The sequence below is a fragment of the Amblyomma americanum genome, chromosome 9, assembly GCF_052857255.1.
Source record: "Amblyomma americanum isolate KBUSLIRL-KWMA chromosome 9, ASM5285725v1, whole genome shotgun sequence".
NCBI lineage: Eukaryota > Metazoa > Arthropoda > Arachnida > Ixodida > Ixodidae > Amblyomma > Amblyomma americanum.
The window spans coordinates 111,722,721-111,733,909 of record NC_135505.1 but is presented as its reverse complement, the minus strand read 5'-3'; the positions used below and the strand labels follow the sequence as shown (position 1 = coordinate 111,733,909).

The 11,189-nt window shown below is 49.1% G+C and overlaps 1 protein-coding gene across 6 annotated transcripts in view; it reads right to left on the bottom strand.

Annotated features, from left to right (window-relative positions):
• MESR3 (misexpression suppressor of ras 3) overlaps positions 1-11,189 on the bottom strand; it is a 214,952-nt gene continuing 203,763 nt past the window's right edge. For all 6 annotated transcript variants that reach the window (XM_077636884.1, XM_077636883.1, XM_077636886.1 and 3 more), the window contains 2 exons: positions 2,828-3,120; positions 1-849 (listed from right to left, as the gene is read on the bottom strand). In XM_077636884.1, coding sequence (XP_077493010.1) covers positions 268-849; positions 2,828-2,992 — 747 coding nt within the window. In that variant the 5' untranslated portion in view covers positions 2,993-3,120 and the 3' untranslated portion in view covers positions 1-267. The remainder of the gene's footprint in view (positions 850-2,827; positions 3,121-11,189) is intronic.

The window sequence follows — 11,189 nt, the reverse complement described above, 5'->3', positions numbered from 1 at the left end:
ACTCCGAGAACAGAAAAAACATATTTCCTCCAAAGTTCGTGCATCTTCATGGATGCCGGTAATGGGAAGACTGTCCTGGAACACAGTTAATAAGATGACTGGTCCACACAACCTCTTCCGCAAGTAAAATGTGTCTTTGTCCTTTGTCACCTGTATGGATGTTGGGCAAGAATTTAAAGCATAGATAGACTTCGTTCGGAGTTTCCAAAAAAAAAAAGAGTCTGGCAGACGCAGTCTAATCCCGACTTGCATTTCCACTCGACAGCCTCAGTCGATGTCGCAGTCGGGCCCCAGAGTGGCCAGTGAGTAGAACCTCTCCTTGTCCCCACTTCCGACGCTGGTCACGTGCTGGAAGCAGCAGGGCAAGGAGATGTCGCTCTTGCCCGGCAGCGGCTTGGGCTTGGCTGCCCGGTTCTTCTTCTTGAGGCTCTTGCTGCTCTTGGGCACGGACAGGCTGATGTTCAGGGGGTCGGAGATGAGCTCCTCGACCTTCTCCCAGAACTCCTGCGCCGCGTCGGGCACGTCGAAGCTGAGGCCGGCCATGCGGCGGTGGTCCGACGACAGGTGCATCGTGTGGAAGGTGACGGCCGACTTCTGGTAGCTGCTCAGGTTGTCGATGACGTCCTTCCAGAGGGCGAACCCGGTGCCCCGCTCAGCCAGCACCACGTGCACCATGCGGCGCGTCCTGGCCCGCGACTCGCCCTTGTCCAGGATGAGCACGGGCACCCCGGTGCGGGCCAACTCCCAGCGGCCGGGCGTGCCGTCCTGGGCGACGTCCGTGAAGTACAGGTTGGCCAGGCAGTGGCAGCCGTAGACGTATGTCTTGTGGCTCTTGAAGCAGCACTCGACCTGCGCGGAAGGGGAAAGGGCAGAGGTGTAAGGTCACACGCCGCAGGTCTTTGCTGACGCAGCAGTTTCGCGAGCATTCCACGGTCACTGTCGTACGCCGTAAATTTGCTGTGTAAAAACCCAGGTAGCACCGAACACTAGAATAAGGTTATAATATTGTACGTGTAAGCTGCAGTAATGCTACATGTTACGTTGGGATGTTATGCTGACGTGAAAAATGAGCAAATAACGTTTATGTTACTTGGTAACATTAGTTCAATGATTAAGGAGGCGGAAAAGGAGGAGGAGGAAAGGCAGGGAGGTTAAACAAAACATTATGCTAATAACGTGCTGGAAGTGTTATTTGAATGTTCAAATCATACCTATAAAACAACACTACAGATTCTGATGTTATAACGTTCAAATCAGAAGCATACAACAACGTTCGCAATATTTTCAAGCATCGTGTCCCACAACATTTCCCACTGTTTGTGCAGTTATGACAGTTTTCAAATAGCAGATTTTTGCAGTTACGCATCTCGGATGGTGCTTGCAACAGGTTGCATGCACAGCACCAAAATGTAAGTAGAGAATTTTGCATGTTACCTCCATCTCTGTCGCCTACGTGCCCATATATATGCAGAATTGGTCATTGTCAACTTTACACACAAAGATTGTGGGCAGTCCTCATGTACCGGTTGGCGCAGTGGTGAAGCGATGCACCACTGCACCAGCAAGCAGCTGGTGGGGCTAGTGAGACACAGACCGGCGGGGCCTGTGAGACTCAGGTTGCTCTTCCTAGAGAGGAATCATTAATTTAACCGCTACCTGCCATTGTGGACAGGCTGTGATGTCTTCAAAAGGTCACGTGACCTAGGTAGCAGATGGATCACCTGCGTTTCCGCTCTCAACGCCGACGACGCCGGATTTTCGTCAGAACGAGAGTCTTAAGCCATCATGTTAAAATCAGGTGTCTGTGCTCTCTTGAAGCCGTTCCCTTTCACCTTCCATAATACACGGACACGCCTAAGTTGACCTCACGCGGGAGCCCGAGCTTGGCTCTGGCCAATAAAACACACCACGGGCCGTCATCTTAGGCCGACTTTCTCAGTTGGGGGAAGAAAAGACCGAAAGATGATGTGGCGTCACTTTTTGCGAAGTCGGAGAGCAACTACAACACCACTGCAACTGCACCGTCCCACTACGTACAGGCCTGCACCGCATGTCCATGGTGCGGAGAGAGCCACACTATACCACACCACATGGGGATGCCAACACAACCCATGCAGTCCAAGTCATATACACAGAGCCACGCCGGAGAAGTGGGAGGTAGCGCTGTGCAGCTGGGAACCTTGAGATCAGCTTTCACTGGTCGAACGGGACCAAGCTGCTGCAGCCGCCGCAGGAGTCCTGAACTAGACACTCCACCCGTGAAGGCTCCCAACGACTCCAGGAGCAGAGCACCAACGTTTTTCTTTCTCTCTCTCTAGAGCGCCCGGACAAGATGGCCGCCAGGACCATGGCGCCATACTCGTCCGGATATGGAATAAAGAAAGCATCCGGGCAAGTGCTCTTTTTTTTTACATGCCCTTCCTTTTTTACTTCTCTCTGGATCTGCGGCTGAGAGGCGATATTCCCGCTCCTGCCATAGCTATTACAATGCAGTGGCCGTTACTAACAGCAGCCTGACAACTGTGGCGGACTTATGGGTCGTTCATGGAGGGGGCGGTCCCATTTGAACCATATAGGACTTTTTCCATCGGAAAACGGGGTTCGGTATAGCTTTCCTACGTAAACTTCTCGATTGTGGTGGTGTCTGGATGGGGGGACCAACCATTTCGTTCGCCACTTCAAACCCGCCCCTGTCTGACAAGATAGCCTCCGCAGCCATGTGTCTTCATCGTACTTTTCCAGGCCTCTCCTGTCCTTTATTTTCTAAAAAGGTCTGAAAACTGTCGCGTCACTTTCTCCTCTCATTTCGTGGAGATAAACCACGCACCTGGTCGACCTCGATGTCGGTGAGTCGGCCGGACTCGTCGGGGTCCTTTCCGTTGAGCGCGGCGCCCACAGTGTCGTACTTGGTGGTGATCTTCTCGATGCCCATCTTGTGCGAGTTCTTGACGATGTCCGAGGAGCAGTAGATGAGCGCCTCGCTGCCAGCCATCGCCTCGGCGCGCCTCTCGAGAGCACGCCTGCTGGTCTCTCCTCTCCTGCCTGCTCACGCGGGCCACCTGCTGCTGCTGCTAAGGGGCGTCACTGTGCGGCGCCGCTGCGTAACGGTAGCATCGATACCTGCGAGGAGGAAAGAGAAAGGGAGGATACGTCGTCAGTTACACGTCCTTTCGAACCGATAGCTCGGGAGCACTTTTTTCTTTTAATGCGATAAGGCCGAAATGCGCCTTCGATCATAAAATTCGGAGACGCTACCACGCTGCCATGACTTTTTCTTTCTCCGGCTTCGAACCCGATCGCGGCGGCTGCATTTTTATGGAGGCAAAACGCTAAGGCGGCCGTGTGCTGTGCGATGTCAGTGCTCGTTAAAGATCCCCAGCTGGTCGGAATTATTCCGTAGCCCTCCACTGCGGCACCTTTCTTCCTTTTTTTCACTCCCTCCTTTATCCCTTCCCTTACGGCGCGGTTCAGATGTCCGCCGATATGTGAGAGATACTGCGCCATTTCATTTCCCCCAGAACCAATTATCATTATTATTATTATCATCATGAAATTCGCCCATTGGCTGGGGGAATTGTAGCGTCACGAGGCCGCAGAATTTCCATTCGCTGGACGGAAGTGACATCCCCAGACAGGCACATTCCAACTGGCTGGATGGAAGTGACGTCACCAGACCGGAACATTCCCATTGGCTGGAGGGAAATAACGTCACCAGAACGGTGCATTTTCATTGGCTGGATGGAAGTGACGTCACCGGATGGGAAGTGACACCACTTCCGGTAAAGTCAACTGCCGATAACGCTATTGCATTGCCAACCCAGTGAAATTAGGCGTCCCCGTGATTTTTTTTATTTTACTTATGCGGCCCGTTAACAGCAGGTCACGGGTTCCATGGCGCGCAGAACGGGATGACTACGGACAAGGACGGTAAACAACTCCGCTGCACAGCAGGAGTCGATGGAAAGTAACCAACCTGCCCAGAAAAACATTTTGCTCACTGGAGCTACGAGATTGCACGTATAACTGACAAAGGCTAAGCGAATGTGGCCCTTAATGACTTAAAAAAGATGACCAATGCCATTCAGAGAAAATGTGCACGTGGTATTCTGCTGAGCCGGGCGCTTATTTAGTCCGAGGGGTTTAGTTCAGCAGAATAAAGCACACCTCCAACGTGTAAAGCGTGCCGCCGGTTGAAATTTGATGCAGTGTGCACCTGCAAAAAATAACCAACTCTGCCCCAAATGCGTTCAGAAGCGCGCGACTGACTGGACACAATTGCATTCTAAATGAACAAAGTGCACGACAGTGTCGGCACCTGGAACCGGCTCTGCACGGACCAGCTAAATCAGTGCCATCTGCGCCCAAGTTTGTGACGGTAACGGCGCCTGAAATGCTCGGGAATTCCTCGGCGAGGAAAGCGAACGCGTCAGTTTTCACTATGTAAACAAAACGACACGAAAGAAACGCATTCGCGAACCCACGTGCACGGCCAGCCACGGGCCGCCAAACCGACACGTCGTGTTCGTCGAACCGCCAGTGAAAATCGACGGTGAATTCACCGCGCGCCGAAACGAACGCTCCCATAGAATGCCATAGCGAAGCGGATGCAGCTAGGGCGCCTACAGTTGCTGCGTTGCACAGTAGGCCTACCGGAGGCTCGAATGATGACTCGGTCAGAAGGATGGCGCACTCACGACACACAACACGGCACGACGCGTGCAGCGGCAGTGATCGGTAGTCAACAGTCGCTTTTCGGGTTCCTAAATCAGCGGGTGCCGATTCGTGACCCGCTAGCTGACTCACGACTTTGGAACTGCAGTTACTGTCTCTTATGGGAAGTTTTTCAAAGTACGTTAAAGATATAGAATTGCTAGGAGCTGAAAAATAAAAAAAGCCCCGTTAAGGGAGAGAAAATAGAATATGCTGGCCCTCCCAAGGCGTGGGGGCAGAGGTCAAAGTTCATAGAGGCAGACTGATGAAGTGGGGGGACTCCGGTTCTCCGGAAAAACCGGCGGCGGACGAAGCGGAGCCGGAGCTCGCCTCCGCGATTCGTGACTGCACGATGGCCGACGGGTCGGGACGGAGGCTGGTGCATGCAATGCGAGCAGCGAAACAGCAGAAGTGGAATACCAGACTGCAGTTTCTTCCTTTTCTCGACTTTGTCGGAATGCGGATCCCCCCCCCCCCCTTTTTTTTTTAGGTAGAGTGGACTCCTCGCCAATAAACACTCGCTAAATTCGAACGTTCGCTTTATTCGAACACATTTCAGGTCTACTTCAAGTACGAATGTTTGAGAGTCGATTCGTTACCCGAAGTCTACACCGGCCTTCGACAGAGAGAGAGGAGGAAAGGGTCAGGGTCCCCCAGAACAAAATAAGGCTGTTCGGCCGCCACCGGGGAAATCGGTTGAACGGTAGTTCTGCCTTATAGCCATTACCAACATAATCAACCACGCCGACAACAGCATGAACATTCGAACGGTGCCCGGAATAGAACAAAATCCGCTCTTACTTTTCTTCCATACACTCTAAAAACGAACACGCCTATATGGGAGTAAAAAAGGGAGTAATATGTACTCCTGAGCACTCCCTTTTTATAAAAGAGAGTGCCAGTGGAGGACAACTTAGTCCTTTTTTTACTCCTTTCGGTTTAGAGTGCACCGCTCCTACCCCTCGTAAGTCTCATTGATCGTTAATCTTAAGTGCTCTCAACCCAACACCTTCACCAAGTTCACTGGCACAGTCTTAGTATGCATCCCTCGTGTACTTCTGAAAGAAGAGAACAACTTACTCCGGCAGCTGTAGTTCTTCACAGCGCACACGGGCGAAACGCAATGGTAGTGGGCTTTGTCACTCATCGCAGCGATTACGCCGGTACAATGGCAGCACGGGCACTCTTGCTTTAGATAGCCGCGAATTGTCTCCTTCCGCGAAGCACTCGTGTCGGGAAGCGTAGGAGAGACCTGTTGCACGCTGTCCGGAGAGCGCCAAAAGTACGCGCATTTCTCTGCGAGATAACAGGCCGTTGTGCAAGAGGCAATCGATCTTCCAGATTGCATGCCTTCGCTTCGACGGTACTTTTAGCGCGACCGCTTAAACCGGGAACGACTCCGAAACTATACACATAATGGAGGGAAAACAGGGCGCGGAAAAGTGAAAGGCAGCTAGTTTTTTCGCGCTCTGTATTTATTTTAAAACTTATGTCGCGTCTGTCTCGTCGTTGTTACCGCACAAAGGGACCCTGTTCGCAGTTTTTAGCGACAAAGTCGACGCAAGCGGAATTGCAGTTCAGGTGATAGAGTTTTATTCGATAATTGCCGAAAGTATACGAAAGCTAGAAACGTTGAAGCAGTGAGTTTGCAGCGTCTTCTTGCTATTTACATTAATATCATCCTGCTCTCAGACTGCACCCGGCGAGCCGTTTTATACAAAAATCCTAAAATTTTCTCACTCGATTCACAGTAAGATTGTAAACAGTTTGCATGAGGGAGTCCCAGAGCACAATGCTGAATGGGTTTCTCCTCTAAGGGATTTATGTAAACAAAAATTTCCAGAAGAACAGTAGTGAGGCAGATGGTTAAAAAGAAAACAATAGACAATGCCGTTTACAAATTGGAAGGAAATATACTACAAAAAAATTGCATAAAATTGTAACATCAGCGTCGCTATTTCTAAAAAATCCTCAATTATAAAACGTCCTGACGTATAGGACAAAACGCCAATATGGGACCACTTTCAACTCCCTCAATAACGAGTCCTTATTAATTGAGGCCTCTGCTGCGCATGAGAAGAAAGTACTTCTTGAATTCAGAGTTTGTTAGATTGGTCCAAGACTGGTCCAATATTGGTCCAAGACTGGTCCAAGATTTGTCCAAGGCTGGTCCAATATTGGTCCAAGGCTGGTCCAAGATTTGTCCAAGGCTGGTCCAAGATTTGTCCAATATTGGTCCAAGGCAGAAAATTGCTGCGAAGTTCCGCCATAGTCACGAGGAAGAGCTAAAGCTTTTTTTTTACAATACAACAGGTTTTCTTCAAATCTATGGGCCGGTAACCTGAAAAGCCAATTCAAGCACTCTACACACGCCTCTAAATAAATAAAAACTCAGTTTCGACTGGGACCGCACCTAAATCAGTGTCTCGCCGCATATTTATTCGCGGGCATACATCTTTTCCGACACTGTGTAGCACACGCTTTGGTTCTAAAACCAGACGCTCCCTTAGTTTCACATGCTGCGTTCGTTCCTTCCTTCAAACCTCCCAAGTCGTGGGCACCACTATCGCGAAACCGGACGGCGGAGAGACCTCCTGACCCCCCCCCCCCCCCCCCCCCCGTGGCGACGCTCCTTTTCCAAGGATGCGTTCAAATTCCCATTTTTTCTCCAACTCAGGTAGAGTATATGTACAAAAAAAAACTAAATTTCAAAACACGACTTCGAAGCGCCTAAAATATCCTCGCAGCGCCTCCACACATCTACCCAAAGGAGAGAGTCAAGCTTTCGAAATCGCGATAGTGATCGATACATGGCTTTGTCACTCGGATCACGAACGCCAGCGACAACCACGCGCAAACGATATTTTTCAGACCGAAGTGTGATGAATAAAATAAAAATGCTTCGCTGAATAAGTTTTCACAGCACATTGCCCACTTTTCTCAGTGATGCATAAATTCAGGAAGTGTCGCGGTGCATTTAAGTCACGCTAGAGCGAATGTACTATAGGGACAATTTTTTCCCTGAGCACATTTCACAGCGACGGATGTATACTGCCACCCGCCGTTGCGTTGCTCACTGGTGTTTAGACGCTTAATTCCTGCCATTTTCGCCAATCAGGAGAGATAGTGATCGAAAGGAGCCGATTGGATTGGCTCTACAAATGAAAACAGCCAGCTCATCATCAGCCTTGAGAGGAGACGCTGGCAGAAAATGGCCCTGTGCTGAAGTCTAAACGAAGCCCTAATGGTATATACAAACAGGGTGTTCCACCTAAGACTTAATTTACGAGATGTTTTTAAATTAGGCTTTTTATAGTTAACCCGCCGCGGTGGCTCAGTGGTTAGGGCGCTGGACTACTGATCCGGAGTTCCCGTGTTCGAACCCGACCGCGGCGGCTGCGTTTTTATGGACGTAAAACGCTAAGGCGCCCGTGTGCTGTGCGATGTCAGTGCACGTTAAAGATCCCCAGGCGGTCGAAATTATTCCGGAGCCCTCCACTACGGCACCTCCTCTTCCTTTGTTCTTTCACTCCCTCCTTTATCCCTTCCCTTACGGCGCGGTTCGGGTGTCCAACGATATATGAGACAGATACTGCGCCACTTCCTTTCCCCAAAAACCAATTATTAATTATTATTATTTTTATAGTTAAAAAAGCGCTTTTTTCGGCATATCATGAGCGGCGTAGTACATCAGAATACAGCTAAGACTCCCTAAATAGCAGCCTGGTTAACTAATATTGAATATTTAACTATTACTGTTAGTCTCCTCAATTATCAAGAGGCGCGTAGCCCATAATATCCATATCAGTTTTTAGAATTTCGAAAACGCAGTTACCCTCGGCGCTGTGGCCCAACAAATTCTGGCTGCATGGCGCCAAAATACATGCGCTTTTGAGAAGCTTGCAGGCAAAGAAACCTCTCCAGTGCAAGTAACTCGTCGAAATAGCCAAAATGTATTGGGCCACAGTGCCGAGGGTAACTACATTATTCTGAAAGCTGATATGGATATGGTTTACGGTGCGCTACACTCATCTCAGTAATTTAGGAGCCCAACAGTAATAATTAAAAACTAATCAATATTAGTTAACCAGCCTGCTAGTTAGCACGTCTTAGCTATATTCTGATATACTACAACGCTGTGCCGAAAAAAGCGTTATTCTAACTAAAAAATCCAGAATTTAAAAATTGTGTGAAGTCTTAGGTGAAGCACCCTGCATACTTTTATATACAGCACTTTTTCGTCCGACAGTGCGGTACACTTTACCAAGAAGCGAATCTATGTCCAAATATTTAGCTGCAGAGAAATTCTGCATTACGGAAGTCGGCCATATACCGTCAATGCTTTGAATAACTGCAGATGTGAGCTCGAAGTTTTCTTGAGGCTGGCACATACCGATCTCAATTGTCCACGTTTAGTGTGGCATTAACTGGCGGTGTTTTCGTAGGCCTCTAAGGGTAACAACTGCGCACGGTGCACGCAATAAAGGGAAAAAAAAGAAAGGAGGAAGCTTAGCGCGCAAGGAGGCGCCGCCCCACGCTTAGTGAAGCGGGAAGACGGATGGGGAAGCCTTGAAGGCGAGGGCATTCGGCGTTTTGTCAGCAGCGAACCAACGGCGCCACCTGGCAGCGTCTGCTGCCAGCCACGCTCGTGGTAGGACACGGCTGCCTCGGGAAAATATAAAGGAAAAAAACATAATACGCACGCAGCGAGGCCACCGGCTGGAAGAACCCTCAACAAATTTTTAGACAGTCTATAGACTGTTCATAGACTTCTGTCTGTAGAGTATATAGACTGTGTATAGACAAATCCTAGAGAACAGTCTAGGGGCAATACAAATGCTGTAGACAGTCTATAGACAATCTATATATTTATGGTTTTTAGAAGACTTGTCTATAGACAGTCTATAGACTATGATAGACAAAAAGAAATATCTATAGGAAGGCAAAAGTTCTGAGATGTCTATAGACTATCTATAGACCACTTTTATAAGAGAAGAACCTCGCATGCAACCCACATATTTCGCATAATTGATCGATAGGTGTCGCTGCTTGCAGCTACGGAGGCGGTTGAAACTTTCTAGTGCACAGATGTGTGGCGTTGCTGCCGTCAAACATATATAAGGGCGGTGAGGAGAATAAGAAGAGGTAAGGAAAAAGAGTTTCAGGGTAATCGCTGATATGCCTGAATTACCTGGAAGCCTGAGAGTTATTTCCATACGCAGTAGAGTATCTTCGCATAGCGCTTCACTTCACAGAGCTCCTATGGATGCCCACAATTTCTTCAAGGTTATCATCCGTATACGCCTGTAAACACACGGGTGTTCTTCCTCTGTTATCAAGGTGATGTGGGCTTACTCTAAAGTCGATGTACTGAAGCGCTATATAGCTAAGGACGTTGACATCATTTCACGACACCGAAAGTGACCGGACACAGGCGAACCGAACGTCACCGAAAATATAATGTATTTCATGCACTGAATTTCAATGCGGACACCTTGTCTCAGAGGAACACCTGTGCTAATTAAAATGAAAGAACATTAAAAGAGAATAAGCTTTGAATTCCGACTAGGAGGTGACCGCGGTCTAGTGCGCCGTATAGGTGTCGTCGGTAGCAGCCGTCCCTCTAATGCTACAGCTTGCTCCTGACGCAGGCGACGATGAAGTGGACCTAAGCTGGCGGGGACAATATCGAAAAAGGTGTCCGTTCCTGAGAAAGAGGACATAACAAGCTCTCACTTCAAAGCGCCATCTATAACAAGAAAAGGTTAACACAGAACGTGCAACTTTTTGAACATTCCTCGCACTTTTTCTTCGGCATCGAGACACCAGGCGTGAAGAAGTCGCTACCGCAGAGCGTCTTCAGGAACTAACGAACCAGGCATACACGACACAGAACTCATGTGGGTGTACTTGGAGTTGCCGTTTCCCAAAGCCCGCTGTTTCCTTAAACCACGAGTCTTCCCGAGTCCAATAAGAGTCCAATAACTCTAAACCGGGCCAGCAGAAAAGCGAAGTCGGCCAAAAAAAGGCGCAACGCACTTCTTCAGAGAGTATATATGGCGGAGTATTAGCTCAGTCGTTATTTGTCCCACAGGCCACGGTCGACGTTTCTCGCGATCTCCTATCTGCGTTCTAGATCCTTGATACTCAAAAAAAAAAGAGAAGATGGCGCCTGCGCAGAAAAACACCGTCCTCCCTTCAAGCCGCACTAATTAATGTGCCGATTGCAGCCAGCCTCAGAAGAGGCAATTAGGCTATTTTCGTATCGGAGCAATTAAGCGGCTACAAACAGAAAGGCACAAGGAGAGGCGAGAGGAGAAAGCTCAATCATATGACGGCCGCTAATGCGCGAAGTCGTCACTCCTCCATTGATGCCGCTTTCTTGCCTTATGAAGACCGAGCACCAGGACCACGGTCTTACGCAAGAAGAGGGGAAATGCAGTGATATGAAAGAATCAGTTTCTCTTTTCCTAAGCAGA